This window comes from Canis aureus, chromosome 20 (assembly GCF_053574225.1).
Source record: "Canis aureus isolate CA01 chromosome 20, VMU_Caureus_v.1.0, whole genome shotgun sequence".
Lineage (NCBI taxonomy): Eukaryota > Metazoa > Chordata > Mammalia > Carnivora > Canidae > Canis > Canis aureus.
This window is the reverse complement of record NC_135630.1, coordinates 50,392,917-50,415,310: the sequence shown is the minus strand read 5'-3', so window position 1 is coordinate 50,415,310 and position 22,394 is coordinate 50,392,917. Positions and strand designations below refer to the sequence as shown.

The 22,394-nt window shown below is 34.6% G+C and overlaps 1 protein-coding gene across 9 annotated transcripts in view; it reads left to right on the top strand.

The window, feature by feature from the left end:
* The window catches only part of LRP1B (LDL receptor related protein 1B), a 1,828,472-nt gene that overhangs the window by 641,567 nt on the left and 1,164,511 nt on the right, over nucleotides 1–22,394 (top strand). For all 9 annotated transcript variants that reach the window (XM_077861563.1, XM_077861564.1, XM_077861559.1 and 6 more), the window contains one exon: nucleotides 180–317. In XM_077861563.1, coding sequence (XP_077717689.1) covers nucleotides 180–317 — 138 coding nt within the window. The remainder of the gene's footprint in view (nucleotides 1–179; nucleotides 318–22,394) is intronic.

The window sequence follows — 22,394 nt, the reverse complement described above, 5'->3', positions numbered from 1 at the left end:
CAATTTTAAACATTAGGTTTTTAATCACAGGGGCTAATTTTGACATCCCTGAGAGAGCTGCCCTCTGGTAGTGTTTCATATAGTTTGTTTTGTAAATTCAGGCTAGTAATTTCTTGAGCTAATGGTTTTACCATTAAAAACAAAACTAATTTATTTTTCCTTTTTTTTTTTTTTTTCAGGTCCTGAAGAGGTAGAAATCAAGTGCCCCTTGAATCACATTGCTTGCCTTGGTACCAACAAATGTGTTCATTTATCCCAACTGTGCAACGGTGTCATGGACTGCTCAGATGGGTATGATGAAGGACTGCATTGTCAGGGTGAGTCCGTTTGTGGAACAAGGCATCTGCACTATTAAATCTTTCATAGTTTAATGAAAGTTCAAAAAGAACCTATAACCGGACTTTTCTTTCAACCATAATCATATCAGTTATTGAGACAGCAAGAATTTTACTGCCAGAAACACTTAATATGCATTTCAAACATATAACCATTGTGCTTTATTGAAAAATTCCATTAGAAAAAGAAATACATTTGGACTTTGACATTGGACTCTGAAACAATTACATATTTCATAGAAAATCAGACTTCTATGCAAAAGACGAATGAGAAGTCTTTGTCACAGGGATTAATACTATACAATGTCATAAGTTTATTTCTCTGAACCTTTGCTTAAGCCAAAGTTATTTGAAGTGAAACCTCTGCAACCAAATATTTTAGTATGATGTATTCACAGGAATTTTTTTCTTAATGTTACCGCCATGAAGTTGTACCTACTTTCTTATAATTTTCTTTCTTTTTAAAAAGTCAATACCTGTGTTCTACAGTGGTCATGGTTTTACTTATATATTAATAATGGGAGGAAGGAATAATTAAAGTCTCAAAGTTAACAAAAATGAATCAGAACTGGCACATTCTAATAAAACTGGTTGGAGAGAGGAAATAAATGTGAAACCAAAAAAAAATTAATATATTAAAAAAAAGTTGAGAATTAAGGTAAGGATCCAAATGTGGAAATAGAATCAAGGTACCAGTTAAGTAAATTTGACTCCAAGATGAAGCCTGGAAAGAAATCACTGGTTCAAAAGTTTTTCAGTGAAATTCCCACCAGCTGAGTATAACACAAAGGATATTTATTGAAGCTGAGGCACCTGTCCTTAATGTTGAGGGTCAGTAAGACAATAAGGAAGAGAAGGAAATACAGAAAACTGGAGATGCATATCTGGTCTCTGACCAGATTCATACAAACCAATTACTGCCATGTGCAAAAAGGTTGTAGGTTACCAAAAGTTCCAGTTTTTCAGGAGGATCTCCATATCTGTATGTGTTTACGTTATTTGAAGATGGCTACTCCTTTTTAAAACATTGCGTGGCCAGCAATGTACAGGCCACCCAAAACCTATCTGGAGTGTGTCAGGGCTTACTGGCTTCCAGTTTCCTAGGGGGTGGGCTGAATGAAGTCAGTGGATTCAATACAGAGATGGAGAGATACCTTGGGAAAAGAGTAAATCTTAGAAAGGTAGTCCACGGTGGTAAGGCTGTTGAGAGACCATAGATCAACTGGGTCACTAGGTCCTTTTCTTCTTTCAGAAAGGAATTATTCTGGCTCTGTGGACATATTCAACTGAGAAGTTAAAGGTCTTCCTTCTTTGGCTGAGTTTCATTTCTTAGCCTGAATTCTGACAGGGTCACAGAAGGAGCCAGGAGACTCTCAGTTTTAGTTATGAACACATGCGTAATAATAATTAATAAGATATTTTTTTATTTAAAGGCCTTTTGACATGTATTATTTTTGTATAATTGGATGTTAAAAAGAATGGTATTAACAGAAAAGGTAAAGTGTGGAATTATAAAGTGATAGGAGTCAAAGAGTTTAATTTTCTTTTCAGAAATTAATTATGTTTTCTAGAGCCTAATTCTGTCCACTTCAATTATAATTCAGGCTTCTTATTACATTAAGGGGGAAAAAAGCCTTTGGATAGACATGTGTGACTAAGCTTCTAAAAGAGTGAAATCATCACATTGCCAAATACATCCTCAAAAATGGTTATACAAATTAGAATATCTCAAACATATTTCAGTGCTGTAGATCATATGAAAATATATCTGAGTTCTCTACTAAAATTTAGAGTTGTGATCTCTGATAGAGAAAAGAATATGCTAATAGTAAAACAGGGGATTCATATAAGTACAAAGTATTGGAATAAAAATAAAGTGATATTAAATTTAATCATTGAAAAGCTCGGTGTATACTTCAGACTGAGATGCATTTGGAGTATATAATGTTTTATGCTTCAATCTCTTTTTCTCTTCTAATTCAGGTTTCTAATCGTTCCAACTTTCATATCTTTGTCACTAGTGACAAACTTTTTCTTTCATTTTTTTTTAAGTAGGAGACTGCACAATTTTTAGCGTTTTAAATATTTCAAGATTTCACCAAATGAAGTGTTTTAAAATACCTAAGTAGAAAAATTGTTTTCTGATTAATTAATTAGGCACCAACCTGTCAAGTTTTTTTTTTTCTTTTAGATTTTATTTATTTATTCATGAGAGACACAGAGAGAGAGAGAGAGAGAGAGAGAGAGGCAGAGACACAGGCAGAGGGAGAAGCAGGCTCCATGCAGGGAGCCCGACATGGGACTGACTAGATCCTGGGACTCCAGGATCACACCCTGGGCTGAAGGCGGTGCTAAACCACTGAGCCACCACGGCCACCTGCCTGTCAAGTTTCTAAAGAACTTTCTCATTTATAGACATATAATAAAAAAAGAAACCAGATTAGTTCAAACATTGCATTGATTTTTAGAGATGCTTTCCTTTTGTAGAACAATTCCCCCCAAATCACTTTCTCTTTCTAAATCCATTTCTCTTTTTTGTTGCATTCTAAGCAATACTCCAATTTAAGTAATTATACATGAAGCCAATGACATGATTCAAAGATGGATCTGTCTTCTCTTTTTTTTTTTTTTTCTAATAACAGATCCAAAGCACATTTGGTAGTATATTTGTATCCTTTATGAAAATTAATAAGGAGAAAAGTTTAACATTTTGGAGGTGATATTCTGGTCTTGAGGATGCTTTTGTATCAACTGAATTGTTTTCTGAATGTTCCCCAGAAAAAATCAATTTCTTTCTGGTGAGGGTAATGAAAAGATATCTATTATTAATGATTTTCTATAACACTGATATTTTAATCTCCATAATTTAGCTCCATTTGAAGAAAGAAAAATGGATTTTTGTATATAGGTGTACTTATATATAGGAATGTGCTTGTAAAACTTTTACAATGAGAATGTTCAAAATCACCATGTAATATTTTAGAAAACTTCATCTCTTCCTACATAGTATTTCATACTGGTAATAATATCACTATATCTAAATTGCATGAGCAGTAAAACCACAATCTATACAGTACAAGGCTTCTCTGTGTAAGATATTTCCACAAAAATCCTCACAGCCATGCAAAGAAGTGAACAAATTCAGCTCATAGATACTAGATCGACTGAACTATATCAAAATGCTATCTTAAAATTTGACATTCTTGAGGTAATTCATTATGTTAACATTTAAAGTGGCTGTGAACAAAAGAAGCCCCCGCCTTTTTAATTCACAATCCTAGTTAGAGTACATTTGAAGTGCAAAATAATCAAGCATTTTAATGTACAAGGAAACAACAGTTTCTGTGGCATTGTGTGCTCTTAATCTTTTAAAAGAATACGGAGACCTTTCATGTTCATGCAAAAAGAAATTCTGTCTTCTGTGTCTCAAGAAAACATGATTATGTAATCTATGTGGTTGTTTTACAGCAAACATCCCAATGTCCTTTTAAATTTGAGGAGATAAAGCGTGTGAAGAGTTTACTAAAACTGATGAAGGAATGAAACTTTCTGACATCTGAAAAACTCACCACCCAAACATACAAATACACGCGCACACAAACACACATACTGTTCTTTTCTGATTTCTCTCTTCTGTTCTGAACCTGTTCCCACATAATTCTGAATGTATAATATGTTAATTGGTGTATTTGATATGAAACTAAAGAAGAGTAAGATTCTCTTAAATACCACCTATCTCCTTTAATATGCATATTCAGAATTCTTAAAATTCCATTTAATTTTTTTTTTACTTTACTTGCCAGTTGGAATATAATTTTCTTAATATATGTAATTACAATTTTCTCCACCCGCCCACAATCTGTTCTAATGTATTTATTTTAGATTCCAGTAATTCTAATGTATTTATTCTAATGTATTTTAGATACTGATTTACATTTTAAATTTACATACTTTTTTCCTTTTATATTACTATTCATAAAAATAAAGTCTTAGGAGAAAGTGCTAAAAAATCCTGGAAGTAATTTATGAATTAGAGCTTTCTCAAAATGCACTGAGGTAAAATGGCAAACTTTATTATCTGTAATGACTCACCACAAGAAAACTAGTAATCCTTAAAACTTCTGCTGAAATCTCATATATACTCCAAATATTCAGAAATTAATCCAGATCAATTAATTTCATGTAATTAATTGATTTAACATAATTAAATGTAATACATTTAATTAAAATACTTAGAATTAATTCTTAGCTCAAATGTTCAGGACTCCACTTTTCATTCTTTCAGAAAAGAAATATTTTATCTTGTGGTGACATTTGTTAGTCATCACAACACTAATTTCAAATGCCCATGAGATTAGCTTGTGTAGCTACCAGGAACGAAAGAAGGAAAGAAAGAGGTTGATTAAGTTGATGAGGAAGAAAAATAAATTTGGAGCACTTTATTGTTTTTACTTTAATTTTATTCTGTCAATGAATCTTGTCCTATTCCCATTTTAAAAGTTCCCACTGAAAAATATTGCCAATTTTTTTTTCTAAATTAAAATGAACTTGTCATGCTCAAGAAGGGAATTTCAGCAGGAAGAGTCCAAAGCCTAGGTATGGAGAAGAGGTACAATTACAAGCAATGTTGAAGGAAGTGTATCTGTCAGCAACATAAAGCTTTCGGCACATGAAGGGAAAGAAACTTCACCAGTGTGTTTTCAAGTCACTTGAAACATCAGTAGGCTGAGAGCTAGAAAACAAACAGCTATAATTACCCAAGAGTACCTGAGTTTGTGTGTTCAGACCACTTTTGATTACTGAAGTTCCTGTAACTTAAAAGTAGATCCTGCTATATTCTTTTCTTTGTCTTGAGTTGGGGTAAGGTGAATCAGTAGTCTCAAATCTACCTCAAGCCTATGCATTTTATCTCGAAGTGATTAGCTTCAGTAATTGAGTTTGTTTAATGAGAGGCTGATACCCTTACCACTGTTTGATATCAGGGCCAAATTCATGCTTTTTAAAAGCAAAGTAACAATTCTTAAGAAGAATAGATATCATCTACAAGTATATCATCCCTTTGCAAGGCTATTACAGACATTGCTTGTATTGACAAATGGCACCTATGTGAAAATTGCAGTAGTGTATTTGATGACCACTCTAAATATATATGTGTGTATATGTGTGTGTATATATACATATATATACACACAGAGACATAGGTGTGCACACATAAGTGTGTATATTCGTTTTCCAGAGTCTTAGTTTTATAAATTCTGTTTAATTAGAAATATGCTGTTGGCATAGATATCTGACTTCTTAATAGTGATTTATTAGAAGTGATTGCTAAACTAATCCTGCTCAAGAGACTTGGAGTTCAAATTTCAACCGTTTGTTTGAATATGTTGACTTCTACCTACAGCTAACTGGCTAACTGATGGCCTGTGGGGAAAGGATGACTAATTTGGCTGTGCATGGTAGCCCAGCTTGTGAAAAAATAATCTAAAGTAGTTGATTGTTTGTTGGAAGTGAATCTTTTTCTAGTAGGTTTACATCTTTGATTGATGTTAATATGTACTAATTACTGTTCTCTGGCCCCAAACAGAATTATTTTTAAGAATAACTACAAAATGGATTTTGCAATATATAAAAAAGTCCTGTAAGCATACTAGTAGCTTATAAAGGATCAAACACTGAAGACTCTAACTTAAAAAAAGATATTCTTTATTAAAATTTCTTCTCGGATTCTATATCTTTCTTCTTGGTAAACAGTGATTTAAAACTAACTTACATTACATCCATATTTTTTTTGATCCAGTATTTTCTGTGGTAAAAATCCTGGTGCATTAGGGACCTTTAATTGCTACTGAATATACTATATTTCTAGTGGATTTTTTTTTAAATAGATACAAATCCAAAACACAGATCCATAGCTTACACCCCAGTAGAGTATTTATTCTGTTTGCCTAACATCTGTAGAGAAGTAGCAATTGCTTTGATATAGAGATTGACTTCTTGTTTGAAACAACTCCTATGATGCCTGTGCCTAAAACATGCCAACCTCTTATATGGAAGGGCAATGCAGAACCACAAAAAGCCAGAGGACTCGGCTTCCTCAACTATACCCCCAGTAATATCTCCAACAGAAGAGACTTGTTAATAGTTCTGCTAACTTTGGAATTGTTAATTTAAATAAATGTTCATGGACACTGGGACTCATTTATCTGGATCTCCCCCTCACAGTTCTCTTCCTGATATGATGGAAAACAGATCATAGTTTGTAAGAAAAAAATAATGGGCATGAGGCCAAAATGAACTCTTAAAAATGTGCCTCAAGAAACACAATAATGTTTTCCCTATATTCAATTCATTGATTCACTTCAGTAAACTTTTATTGAGCACCAGGAGTACTGTAAACTCTTATCTAAGCACTGGAGATGTTGAAAGTCCTATTTTCTGCCTCCATGGAATTCATATGTCATAATGGAGGCATGCAAAAGTTACTGAGGAAGAATAAAATGAAAAGCATCTAATTCTGCTTGAGGGGATGCAAGAAAATTCCCCAAAAAAGCTGATGATTGACACATGTCCCCCTCTGAGAGTTTGGTAGGCAACTGAGGGAAGGAAGAACGCTTTAAAAGTAGGGAGCACAGGTACCTAAGAAAACATTGTACACTCAAGAGAATTTGTAAGTTTTTTGGTAGGGTTGATGCATAGGGTTCTAAGTGGAGATAGATGAGTTTGAAGCTGAAAAAAACACTTGATATTAGACCTGGAGTGGCTATATTAGAATAAGGTTGCAGTATGACCTACTTAAAATGCATTGTATAACATTAAAAGAGAAAGAGAGTGTTAGATGATCCTAGGATGTCTTCTCAATATCATAAGGGTTATATATATTTTACTATTAAGCATAAAAAGTTTAGAATTGTTGCATATATGTAGCCAGTTCTGTGATTTATTCGATTTATTCATAGAAGGTTAAAATATGCATTAGTTTAATTGTAAAACTTTGAGCTAAACAGTCGTGTCTCTTTACATTGATCAACTCTCCAAACAAGGTTTACTAGGTGTTATTCTTTAATGTGTCACTTCTATGTAAGTAGAAGTCAAAATGGATGACAAGGCAGCCATATTAAGTGAACTCCTTTTCAGATGAAAGTTAGGAATTTGGAACGTGTATTTACTATTTTAAGCAACCAGAATCCTATGTTTAGCAACCACTAAAATACCACTTTAGTTGATGCCTAAGTTTTGCCCTCTTGTATCTTAACGTTGGGAAACATATGATGGTTCCAATATTATTCAAAAGTATGAATTATATAACAAACTGTCCCTCAGCTCTTTACTCAACCTTAAATGTGAAGCCAAATCCCCTATAATTCATTATTTAGTTTTTGACACAAGCAGCTTGATACTTTACAAAGTAAGGAATTAAAACAGGTAGCTGAGGTTGACTGGCATCTCCAGAAGTCACACAGAAAAGCAGTGTGAGAACAAGGTTTAAACACTGTGACCTTGAGTTTTCGTTTGCCAGTTTTGACTACTGAGCCTTAACATATCAACTCAGAGTAACGCATAAAATTGTTATGCTTCAGCATCCTTTCTGACCCGTTCTTAAAGCAGCAAGGTGGCTTGTAGAAAATCAACTGAAAAACATTTTTGAGCTAACTATATGTTCTCTGTCAGTTTTATTAATTGATTGAGCAGGGAAAAAAAATGTGCTGAGTGAACAACAAGCTGAAAAACTATATAACAAGCTTGCAGAATTGAATGTCTCAATCTGACTATTAGCTTTATCCCCTTGAGAAAAATTAGTACTTTCATTTGATGAGGGATGTAGAAAGGAAATGGAGAAATTCATTTTAGCTCTTTGAAGATTTGCACTAGTTACAATAGGAAGTTTAAAAAAAATCTAGGGATTAACATTCATAATGGGATGTGGAAGGAGAAATAAGAGACAAAGTTTAAAATTGGAAGGGAAAAACCCAACATTGAAGAAAAACACAATGCTGTTTCTTTCAATAAATAGCCAATAAATAATTAGGTGATTTGAGATCTATTAAGCCTGATCTAGAGTTCTAGTAAGTCTTACAGAATTCTATAGAGGTAGATGTCAAGTGATTTTCATACCTTCAGCCAATATTTTCAATTCTGAATTTCTAACCTCTTCACAATTGTGGAAAAATACTATTTCCGCTGCCTTTTCTCTGATCCACTGTTATCACTTATACAGTCAACCCTATCCCATTGCATTACATGTATTTTAATGTCATCACAACTGAAAATTCCATTATATTAAATAATACTCAGGAAAAAAAAAGATCGCTATAAGACTAGTGACACCTGAACTTTCTATAATCAGTCCCTTCATAATCAAATCAAACATTAATTTGTTTTTCATTCATGTGGAGACATAGAGAAATATGCGTATATATTTTAAGTTTCTCCTAATCTTTCTACATATACTTGCACATTTGTCTTCAGGCACAAGAAACAAATTAAAGATTACTTCCTGAAGAAAAACACACCACATAGTTTTATTTCTATTAGCTAAGAATTTGCGTTCTAGTTCTGCATTAGGTTTGTGATTTAGAGAAAGCATGATATTGATGATTGACCTCTGTATGCCAAGTAGGATTGTAGAACCAGCCCAGACAACCCACTGTGGTTGTAGAAACCATAGGATGCCAACTGAAGTGAGATCAGTGTGCTCTCAGAGCATCTTCCGAATTAAGTCAGTGTGACCGTGAGCCAAGCCTTGAGCATCAGATAAAAAGGAGAATGGGAAGGACAAGCCCAAAAAGCACTTTTCAGTTCCATTAGCTGAAACATGTGGCATATTCTCATTCAGTCTACAGGTACAAAACTAAGAGTGCCAAGAAAAAAAAAAATCTTTGCAGTTCAATAAATGGCTCTAAGAACTATCCAATATTTTCAGAGCAGAAGCACTAAGACTTTGAATTGTCTGATTTTTAGTTAGATTCATTAAAAACTAAGAATTTTCAAGGAAGTTTGGAGAAAAATATTCAAAGGTACAATATAAATTGCTCTTCGGTTTAAATGTAATATTTAAATTTTTGTTACATAAAAATTATATAAACAGTTTATTGTATCTTAATGTGTATGGAAAAATATTTGTGTGTAAATATTCTGTTAGATTTTCCTAGCCTATATCTATTATATATGTAGTTGAATTGATTATTTCAGGGAATTAAACATACATATTTTTATGCCTTACACCTGTATTTTTTGTTCATTTGTTCTTCTTACCAAAAACGGGATAAGGTGATGTTTCCAATCAAGTTCTTACTGGGAGTGATGCTTCCTACTTACAGATGACTTCTAGTTCCTTTTCAATAAGTGACCTCTTTTTTTTTTTTTTTTAACCCTACCTGTTCAAACTCATTATGCAAAGCAAATACGCAGAACAGAGAGAAACATGTTTAGAGGGTCAAAGCCTAGTAATTTTGCCTAACACAGTGTTACTTACCTTTTGAGGTGACTTTTTCAATGCAAATGTCCCTTGGTTCAATTCATCCTTTTTCTTCCTGTGTGACCATCTTATACCCCTAATAGATTGGAAACATCTAATGAAACTCGCTTAACTTCTACCTCAGTCACTTCACTGCAAGAACTAAGTCAACAGGACAGGGAAGACCAAGGCACAGGAAACAGTGATTAAATGAAAAGGTGTATAGGTTACCTGTACAGTAACTCATGGGGTAAAGTATACTACGCAGTCTGCTGGAATTACCAGCCTCAAACCAGCAACATGCTCTTTGTCAGGAAGATTCACTCCTGCATTTTACCTAAAGTGATTTTCTCCTTTCAGTTTTGTTTCTCCTTATTTACTAGAGATACCTGCAATATGCAGGGGGAAGCAAGGGTCTGCTCTATGACTATCACTGCAAATAGAGAAGCAGCAATAACTTTCTCTTGGTGTGAAGCAGAACCGTAAGATAATAGGACTAGAAGGGAATTTCAGGGGTCATCCAGTCCATCCATCTGCCTTTAGGCTGGATTGAACCCAAACTTGCCTAGACAGATTGTTATCTACCCAAATTGGAAGGCCTCCAGGGAGAGAAATTCTAACAGCCATTCTTAGTAACACAGTCAATGCTTAGCAATTTGTACTCTGAGAAAATGCTTGCATATTGTATTATAAAATTCTTCATGCCCTCTCAATTTTTAGTCTTTTCCCTCCAACATGTTCCTATAGGTTAATCATGCTTTTCTTGTACCTCTCCAGATAGTTTTAAATTTTCAAAAATTTTAAAGTTATAGACTGCCCTCCCCCAACTGACTGAGATAGTTTAAGTGACTAGTTTCCCTATGATTGACTGTCAGAGCTACTGACTCCTATGATTATTCTTTATGTGTTTTCTTATACTTAACATTGCCTTGTTCACTCATGTTGCATCAGTTAGGAGCTGTCTTTGGCTACAAATAACAGATCTTAAAAAATAAAATCTCAGGAAAAAACAATGTCCAGAGATAGATAGATGTCCCATGGCAGGGAAGGTGATTTAATGACATGATCTGTGTTCTAGGCTTCTGTGTTTCTCTTCTATCATCCTTCTCAACTGCCTTCTACCCTCGAGGGTGGCCACTGCAACTCGATATGTCTATCTCCATTCCCCAGAAGGAAGGAAGGAAGAAGAATGAAGTATCCCGATCAAACAAGTCAAACTCTGTCCTAAAGGACTTTACAGAAACCTAACACCCAAATTTCTATCTTCCTGCCATACGCCAGAATTTTAACACACAACCAACTTTATTTGGAGACGTAGGCTAGGAGACGTAGTTTTTCAAGTGTACAAACACTATTAATAAAATCAGACTTGGACGAAAGGGATAATGGATAATTGGTAGCAACTAGAAGTTTATGCCGTATGTGTTTTAATAGAGCAATCAAATAGTTGACTGCTCATCACATAGGAGCTACAGTTGTAGTATGTTTGATGAAACTTATAGGAAGATTCTGAAGTACAGAGACCTGGTCATTAACTGGCTCTGTAGTTTTGAAAACCAGTGAAATGAGATGTTCAGGCAGTATAAAATATAAAACTCCCTGCAGGTATAAAATTGTATAAATTAATGAAAATATCAGTACACCTGGGAAATGGTAAGAGAAAGGTCACGCTGTACTATAGCAAAGAGTTCCCAAATATTCAGACTGGATATCCATGAAGAAAAGTCCTGGGGAGCCAGTAGAGGCTGGCTGCTGCCTGAGAAAAAAACCAGATATATTTGGGTTACAAGAGAAAGGTATTCTTCTCTCTTTTTTTCTACATCCTAATCTCGCTTATTTTTTTCTTCCCTTTTTATTCTTATTGCCTTCTCTCTCCCTCTATTGCTACCCTTGCTCTCAGCCCCATATCTTATACTTTTTCAGCCTTTACATTTTTGTTCCTTCAAATTTGGGCTTAAACTTTTTACAAAACTATCAGAATTTCAAAGTCTTTGTAATCATTTCACATCTATGGTCAGCCAACCCTATGTCATAATTTATTTTTACTGTGTGGTCTGTCATCACATATAAATGCTATTTTATTTAATATTTTGACAATGCCGAATCATGTCAAGCTGCTTTGTTTATCTTATTCCCTCTCTGATGGTAAATTTCCTGTTTTTTTTTTTTTTTATGTTTTGTTGTGCTTCCCTAAGACGATCAATTTTCTTCAACCAAATACATCCCAGATATTTTTTTTCATCCCAGATATTTTATTGCTGTTGACCTTTGTTTTATTTTGAAGGATACTTAATCGTCTTTCTTTTCTCTCTTTTTTGAATTCCATATCCCATCAGGTGATTACTTCTGCCATTTTTTATACTTCCAAATAAATTCATATCTATGAGATCCCGATTAAGAAAACATTTTTTTCAGACATGGTCTTAGAAAGTAGGTAGGTATTATGTAGGCACTGAAGCATATCATAATAAAATCTCACAGCAAAAACAACATATTGTATAGTGTGTGTGTGTGTATAGAGAGAGAGAGAGAGAAGAAAAGAGAAATTGAGGGAGTATGAATATAGTAGAGCATCACACGATACCCATTAGAGTTCTAAAATTAAAATTCTGAATGTCTAAGAGAAGAGCAAGATGAAAAGTTCTAGTGCTGAGATGAATCAAAGTCAAAACAGAAAATGTTGGTGATAGTACCAAATTCCCTCTACACATAGCTCAATCCTTTCCTCTTTATTTTAATAATAGGTAAATCCACATCAGTGTGGTGGTGTGCTTCCCTTTTGAATGGACAGGGGAGGATCTAGAGAACTTCTGGGATGAAACCAAAGGTCTCTTCCACCTAGCCACTTTGTGTTAGGACGAGCTCTGTGAGTTAGCCAGCCAGGACAGCATGGCTATTCCTATATTAACAGTTCTTGTGTTTTAAGAACCTGGAGTTGAAACAAATGTTATAGAATTGTAGTCAGCAATATCTACCAAACTGGAATTATTGTATTTCTAGTTTATACATTGCACTGGATTTCAGAGCCCCCAAAATCAGAAGAAAAAAATAACTTGAGGCACACATATAAAAAATAGATTGAATTTTTAAATTGCTGCTATATTATTATGCTCCTTGCTCAAATAGAAATGATTACGATGAAAGAAAGAAATAGCTCTCTTGAAAAAAAAAATCTAGATACAGAGACATCCTTTATTATTGTCAAAGACTGCCTTTGTTGTTTCTGGGCTAAACTATGTGTATTGAAATCTAAAGTTGTTTTCTATTTGATTGTTGGATTTTTCTCCTAAAGTTGATTTAGTTCACCAATACATATCTCCCTTTTTTTTCCATAGCTCTTTCTATTTTCATGTGATTTTTGTTTTGGGTGTGTAATAGTTTCTGTGAGGAATATTTCCTAAAGCAAATAAAACATTTCCAATATACTAAATTATAATGATTTTTTGGTATTCAGATACATCTGCAATATATAATAATTCTTTTGAAGAGGCAATTAGCACTTAGTTCAGTGACTTCGGTAGTATAACTTTTTTGATGTTTTGTTTTATTGCATGCAACCAAGGTACTACATATCTACAAAGGAACAATACTAATATAAATAAGAAATGCCCAAAGGTTTTCTGTGTAAATTTACTAATGTAGTGTATTAAAGGGTCATCCAATTATCTTTATGAGGTCATGGAAAGGTTGTTCACTTAGTATCTTGTTAGTAGAACTTGTTATTTACCTCTATTCCAATCTAAATAAAAACTGGAAAATTGTGTCAGACGAGAAACCTAACTCTTTAGGAAGAAATGACAATATATAGATATAAATTGCTATGGATATTTAGGATAATTTTTTATGCTGTAATAGCTATTAAAACAATATTTTGAATTATCATTGCTTGCTTACTTTCCAATTGAGCAAATGATTTTATAGTTGGCTTTGGAAGACTGGTCAATCACCCATAACAAGGCACAGAACAAAAACTTAAACTTTCTTCTTTGATATGTTAAGGCCCATTTTATTTGAGAAATAAAAGGGGAAGATGGAGTGTTTTCCCCTTCTTTTACTATATAATGGGAGGAGAATATATTTGAACTAAGAAGATATAAAACTATAATTGAACTGATGTGTGTAAAGATCAAATAAATGCTCAGCTTTAGGTACTGTTATAATTAAATTATAACTATTTTAATAGTACCTCTGTGCAAGTCTAATTTAATAATATAGAGCAGACAGTGTGCCATTAGTGCAATCACAATGAATAGAATAGACAAGGAACTACAAATGAAATATGGATGGATGGATGATCTAGCAAATAAGACAAAACATTACATGGCTGAGAAGGCTTTGTGGAGAAAAATTGATTTATACAAATTTATTAAAACAGATTTGAATTTGATGAATTGGTCTTGGAGACTATGAAATTTCAGTGAATTTAATATCCAGTGGGCAGGAAAATGATATAGAATGAACATTACATATTTATGTGGTGTGTGTGTGTGTGTGTGTGTGTGTGTGTGGTAGATGAACCTGAACCAAGTAAAGAAAAAAACAGTAGTTCAATAGAGAATAATATCCTAAGTTGACTCAATGTCAACTTTTTTTTAGATTTTATTTATTTATTCATGACAGACACAGAGGGGGCGGCGAAGAGGCAGGCAGAGACAGAGGCAGAGGGAGAAGCAGGCCCCATTCAGGGAGCCCGATGTGGGATTCGATCCTGGGTCTCCAGGATCACGCCCTGGGCCAAAGGCAGGTACTGAGCCACCCAGGGATCCCCGTCAACTATTTTTTTAATAGCAAAGAATTCTACACTGTGTAGTAGCTCATGAAAACTGTGTTTTAAATTACAAGGAATTTAATCTGGTGTAGAGAAGGGAAGATCGTTTCTTCCAAAATTGGGGAGGGCATAGAAGAAAGACGTGATATAAAAATACTTTTTTTTATTTAAAAGCATTCCCAGAAACTTATCTAATGGGTCAGTTATCGCTTAAGGTAGCTTTCTCCTTGGATTTCAGTGCTTCAAAATCATGTTTTCTTCAGGGTTGTGTTTTTATGCTAGTTTTGTTTTCTTCATAGAATCATCCTTTAGAAATATGGTTGCTTTATTCAATCTTTATTTACCTATTAGATAAATATTTGCTGAAAGTTCAATATAAGCGAGTCACTATGCAGGGATCTGAAAATATGATTTTAATCCTTAAAGGGTTCTGTAATTGTTTGTGGATATAACTCATTACTCATTGGCAAATAATTGTAAACTAATGTAGTTAGAGCACTGATAGAAAAATATGATTGGCCCTGAAGCTCGAGTTCCCAAGAGGGAGCCATTGATCAATTCTAAGTATGTCCATCACTTACAGGGAACATGGTCAGAATATGCTGAATTTTATTTTGAATCATATTTTTTTTTCATCTTTAGGTATGAAATAATAAAAAAAGTCCATTCAAATGTTTTCCAGGTTTTACTTTTTAGGTCTCTTTCATTTGCAATTGACTGCATTACTTTCAAATATCTTCAACAAAAACAAGGATCTATGGGCTCAGGGAACTTCATTCTGGGCCTCACGCAAGGTCCAGTGGACTTCAAAATTAAATACTTCTTCAAGTTTAGGGAAAATGGAGCTGTTCTTGCCAATATTTCCAATCAATGTCTTGAACCTAAATTTCTGTAGCTCCCTCACTGTCCCTCTCATACCACTCATTAGGAATTAAAAGGAAGTGCCAAGAATCCACTACTTTCTTCCCTTCACCTCTTTTTGTCTTAAATCCACCAATACTTATATTGCTGTATATATCATTATGTCTTTTCCCCAACTTATGTCCATCACAACAGAACTGCAATCATTACAGAGGTTCTTATTTTGCCGTATTCCCTCAGTCTTTCCCTGTGCCCTCTATAACTCACAGTTCATTACCTACAGAATTCCCTATATTCAACCTCATCTCTCAAAAATTCATCAGCTTCGTGGCCCTCCCTGATTCCCTTACAGACCTCTCAAATGAAGACTGTTTTCCCCCAACAATTCTCTCACTGGGCCTAAAGTGGTAAATTTGGGAGTAATTCTCTTCCTTCTTATTGCTGCAAGCAGAGCACTCTCTCTCCCCTCTAAAAATGTTCAGCTTTATAGCTCATGCCATTAGATGATTTTATCCACTATTCTTCACTGCTGTTATCATGTTATGATATGATGCCCAGGTCATTCCTTCTTCTTTTTCAATCATTGTAGCTCTGTCTATCAATATTATTTCTATCTTAATTCTTGGAAAATTCAACGTACTTTTAGATAATATTTATAGTAACTCGGCCTCAATTTCTTTAGCCAATGTCAGCTACCACCCCGATCGCCATTCTCTAGAGTCTAGAATTTGCTTTTGGTAACCATTGCAAGCCCTCCATCATCTCACTTTTAGGTCTCTGACCACAACCACCAATATTTTTAGCTCACTACAAATAACTATTTCTTATGACTTCTAGTACTTCCATCCCAATAATCTACCAGAACATTAGGTCCATTTATATTCCAAGATTTTCACAGATTTAGACACACTTGATGTGTTCACTACCCTTTTTACTATTCTTCAATTCCGTGGTCTATTATTTAATCACTTTACTGCATAGTACATCAGTTCTTCAGCCATTCTCTTGCTACCTCATACTCAGCTGACAAAAACAAATACACATCCCTAATTAAATCTAACTCTCCACCTGTTCTTTTACTCTGTTCCATTACCTGAAAAACTGAACCAGGCTGAAAAAGCCAACAACCATGCTTTCATTCCATGACCATAAACCTCAATTTTGTCCTTAATGTTATCAGCCAGCCGCGTTATACATTCCTAGTTCATTTCCTATCTTTGAAGTCTATTTTACATTTTATTTCTTCTCAGATCAACCCTTTCTTGCACATCCTCTCTCAGTTAATGATTTTACTTCCCACAAGGCTGAGAAAACTGAAGGAATCAGAAAACTAGGAAAAAAAATATGCAGACTCCCATCACTACACATATCTGTTCTTTAGTATCTATACTTACTTCTGACCTACAGACCTATCTACGGTTTTACCTGATGCCAATACCAGGTCTCATCTGTCTAGACCACTCAAATACATTGACCCAGCTCCCCTCCCTGTCTCCTACATCATTTCTCATCTTTATAAGATCATTTTTATGAATATACAATCGTATCTCCCATCATGAAAAATATGCATATATATTTATATGTAAATGAATAAATGAGTAAAATTTCCTGACTCTATTTCCCCTGTCATGTATTATGCTATTTCTCTGTTTCTCTTCTATCCATTCTCTGTTTCCATTTCTCCTCCTCTCATTCTCTATTAAACACACTATGGTCAGGCTTTCCCCTTGCACTATTCCACTAAAACTGCTCTCATTGAGGTCATCAATGACCTTGGCAGTGTAATACCCATTCAATTTACAAATTTTCTCTTAATTTCTCTATCAGTAATTTCTGGCATAGTTGATCACTTTTTCTTCCTTATTAAACATTATTTACTTGCCTTTCAGGATACCACTGTTGGTATTCTGCTTAGCGCACTGGTTACTTTTCTATTCCTTTACTATTACTTTATTGCTTCTTAAGCAACCTTAGTCCTTGGTCTTTTTCTCTTCTTTGCTTAATTTACACTCTTAATGATCTCATTTTCCCATGGCTTTTGATACCATCCATGTACCAATGACTTCCATTAGTTTTTCTAGTCGAGACTACTCTGTAATTCCAGAAATGTACATATGGGGGACCTGGGGGGTTTAGTTGATTAACTGTCTGACTCTTGATTTGGCTCAGATCATGATCTCAGGCTTGTGAGATCAAGCCTCACATCAGGCTCTGCACTGGGCATGGAGCCTGCTTAAGAATCTTTCCTTCCCAGTCTGGCCCTTCTTCCTTCTCTCTCTTAAAAAAAGAAAAAAAAAATCTGAATCCAACTGTCTTCTCAATATCTCTGATGGATATCTCATATTCACATGCCCAGGGTCTTCTCCACTCCTCAGAACTATTAAACATATAGCTTTTTCCTTCTTAGTTGGTGACAGCCTTTTATTTTCTCATACAAAAATATTGGGGAAAGTTCTGACATTTCTTTTTAATTCCTCAAGTTGAATTCATCTCAAAATATATTATTAACTCTAATTTCTGAATATATCCAAACTCCTAATCTAATCAGCTCTATTGGTACTATCTGATATTTATCTTGTAACTGGATGATTGAAATAGCCACATAACTGGTCTCCCATACTCCAACATCATCATATCATAGTCTATTATCAGCAAAGTAACTAGGCAACCTTTTAAAAATTCATGTTAGATCATATCAGGATATATCATTGTTTTACTCAAATTCTAAACCATGGATTTCCCCCATTATATTCAAAATAAATTCTAAAGTCTCCCAGTGATGTATGAAACCCTAGATAATCTGGCCCCTTATTTTTTTCTAGGATTATCCAAAACCCATAATTGCTTATTTCTTCAAGCATATTGGTCTTCTCACATTTCCTAAAATGTATTGGAGATGCTTTTGCCTTTGATTCTCTGCATGAGTTATTACATAAAAGAGGGGGAGGGAAATGTTTTATTATTTTATTCTTTTGAATAGTTGTAATCAGAAAAAGCTAAAGACTCTAATGGATGATTGCAATAATGGAAAATTGATTACCTTGGATAGTAATTAGATTGGCCATTTTTTAGAAGAAAATACTTAAACCTCTGAAGAAAATTCAGTCTAATGTCAATTACTCGTAAGGAGAACATGAAGAACACCATGCAAGGTTTTAGTAGCTAGAGTTAAGAAGAATTAAGTTTCAGAGTAAATTCATTTATTTTAGTGTTTTATTCTACTTTAGAATTCCAAGAGCAATATGGAACAGCTTTGTGTTTCAGAGTTTTTATCTTTGTGATTGTATAAATCCTCTTCATCTCCCTTGTGTGCTATCCATCCACAGTATCCTGTTTTCCTGGCACTCAAGTGGAGAATGAAAGTGAAGGCCCTTGCCCTTGCTTCTTCTTCAGGTTCAGAAGAAATTGCAGTCAGCTTCAGGGTTAGGCTAAGGAATATCTGTCTGCACCAACGTTTCAATCTAAGACATTTATTAATTCTCTCTCATTCACCGAGTCATAGAAGGATCCATGTGGAGTCACAGCTACACCGTATACAAGCCTTGTGCTCAGGACTTCTAATTTATTTGGGAGATGGATCAATATATCTTCTTACAAGGTCATTTGGAATTATATATGTAATTATTTAATTTATATATTATAACTTATGTATATTATATATTATAATCAGATAGATATGTTTATATTTAAACACATATTTACATATAAAATATATGCAAATATAAGTATATTATATATAAATATAAATATAGGTAAGTATAAACCATATATTTTAGCCAGACTTAAAGACACTTACATAATCTATTTAATGTACACTACTACCTGTGGAAATTGACCAGTGGTTGGTTCTCTGGGAGTTTTACAACTGGATAGGTATTAAACCTATGGTCCTGCCCAGTTCTGTGAGTCAAACTTTAGCTCATCTTTATTAACCAGGAACTGACATTCTGAATCAAGGTGCTGCTAGACTACCATTTTGTCTGTCATAGGTGTCTGGACTGAGCTTGTGCACTGGTAATTATCCATAGCCCTGAGGCCAATTTCCCTTCCACAGGTTACTATGCAGGAAAGTACAAATAAATCCTCTTTCAGTCTGAGAAATTCAAACACTTATATCCACTTGTACATGAACGTATGTATGACACATAAAAGAAAGGGAATGAGGAGAACCCTTACAAAATAGGACCAATTTTCTAAAATAACCATTTTCTGTATTCAAGAAAAGTTCTTTTTATATGTGTGATCAGTTTAGTGTGTTTGAACGTTAGGGCAGCTGTTTTGTAAGTGTGTCATGGAACAATTATTGGCTAAAAATTGATTTGCCGTAGGGTTTAATTTTTTTTTTTTTTAAGTAAGCTAGGGACACAAAATGCAGTTAGATTTTCTCCTTTTATAGTTTGGGAAAACAGTTCTGAGTTAACCTTTAAAAATTACATTTGCCATTTGCTTTGGATGTATACTGTGAACACTAACCATACAGAATGATGTTATGTCTTGTTTTTTGTTTTTTGTTTTTTTAAAGAGAGAGAGAGAGAGAATGGGGGGAAGGGCAGAGGGAGAGGGAGTCAGAGAATCTTAAGCAAGTTCCACTTTGGAAGTGGAATCCAATGTGGGGCTCCATCTCACAATACTGAGATCATGACTTAATGAGTGGAAAACAAGTACTGGCTGCTTAACCAATTAATCCACCCAGAAGCCCCATTGTTATTGTTTTTATCAACTTAGATTAGTCCTTCCTTCTGTTCTGGAGAGGATGAAACTAGGCTAAATGTCTTGCCAACACTCAGACAATAAATAGGGAAAAACAGTAGACTTTCAGGGTTCATTAACCTTGATTTTGAATGCTTTATCACTGTCTACATGATGATGTCCTTAAAAAAAAAATCCTCAGCTCATTTTCTTAGTCCTTTCCCTAGTCTATACCGAGAGTTCTGATATTGGTGCAGGAGGAAGAGAGGCAGAAATCTTTCAAAACACCAAGTGTCTTAGACATTTTTTCACATTTATTTGTTCTCACTTATTTTTATAGAAGCCTGGGCTAAATGTGGGACCTAGTACTGAGTCATGCCTTCCATATAAGAAGGTCTTTACCCTTCAGGAAATGACCCCTCTCTCATTTCTATTACAGCCAAGTTTCTAGTAGGAAAATAGATAAATAAGCTTACACAAAGTATTTTTTTTTAATTCACAATGGTTGCTTATCTGCCTTCTCTGGAGCATTTTAATTCCTGAACTCTCCCTCTATCATCCTGTGCCATCTCCTGAATTGCCTCCACCCCATGACCATCCACAAATTTTGCTTCACCACCCCTCTCCTTCTTTGCACCACAGCAGCTCTCAAGCTCTTGTTCTTTCCTGGGCCTACCTCTTCTACCTTGCTCGTCTTAATTTGACTCATCTTATCTTTCTGAGTCATCCTATTCACTTTAGTTACCACCTACTTACCTGTGACTCCCCCTACTTTTTTCTTCTCTCCTGAGATCCAGGTGTATATTTCTGACTGTCTCCTACGTACTTCACATGGATGCCCCACAGGCATATCAAACTCATGTCCAAATCTAAACTCGTCATATTTTACTCTAACCTACTCTTCCTTCCATCTATCTTGTTTAATTTTGTCATCTGTATAATAACCCACACCAGGCTCCTGAAATCATACTAGAATATTCCTTTCCCCTCACCTTACCTGAAATATTCACCAATTCAAATTATTTTCACTCTCAGCCAACTCCAGAATCCATCGACCTCTGCCTATCTAAACTGATTCTGACTGAGTTCTGCTCCTAATAACATTTCAACAAGGTTAAGATAATAACCTTCACACTTTACTTTGAGATTCACATCTTTACTATGAGATTTTGTTCCTGTTTATCAGAAAACATCCCTCTTTGGCAGTTTAGGCATCTTATTTCTAGGGAGATCTTCTAGAACTAGATTGGCCTTTTCATATCTGCTATCCATACCTTATTATAGCATTACATTCAGTCATTATTTAATTTACAAGTATTTACTATGCATCTGCACAGTATTGGGCTAGGTGTTGCATATTGGAGATTCAAGAGCGGGTGTCTCTGATCTCAGATGTTCACAGGCAAGGAGAAAACCGACTTGTAAACAAATAAGTAGAAAATAATATGAACAATTTTGCAGCCTATATTTGAAATAATGTGATATGACTTGAAGATCACAGGTGTATCAATTGGGATCCATATAGGATGACAGAAATAACCCTGAATTTAAACAGAGGGAATTTAAACCAAGGGATTTTTACATAGTTGGTGAAAGAATTTAAAAGTCAGCAATTGATGATGAGGTAAACTACAGATTAGCAACATCCAGAAGCTACTCTTATCTCAGGGCTAAAAAGACAAAAGGAAGGTTCTGGGCTACTGATTCCTGTTTGTCCCAGAACAATTAGAGCCATGGAGACAATGCGTCTGATGCCAGAGATACTGGGTAAGATAGTGAGGGAGAGGGAAGAACTTTATCTCTTCTTCTTCAGTCACTGCTCCGCACTGCTGAACACAGAAGCCAGTGGATGTACAAATTGTGGAAATGTTGCTTTCAGCCTTGATTTTTTTCTCATATATTACATGGGACAGTAATACCTCCCTTGGTGAGCTAGTGTGATAATTAGTGGTAATGCACATAAAATAGCTTGATAGTGCACTGGGAAAACTCAGTCTTCTCTGAATGTAAGAGAACATTTTTTATCAATTTGCATAGATTCAAATTTAAATGGGAACAGAGTTTCAAAACTAGGTATTTACTCATCTGCCTCATTGTCTTTGTACATCTCGCCCTTAGCAGAGTATCTGAAGAGAATTCTTATTCATAATAATTATTAATTTATTTGTTCATGTATCAGCATTCTGGCTGCATGTGGTAAGTTAGGTGATAAGGATGTGAAATGCATTCTTGCTCCATGCTTCATTGCATCTGTTTAGATTTCAGGGTGAGAGATCCCTTGCTCCCA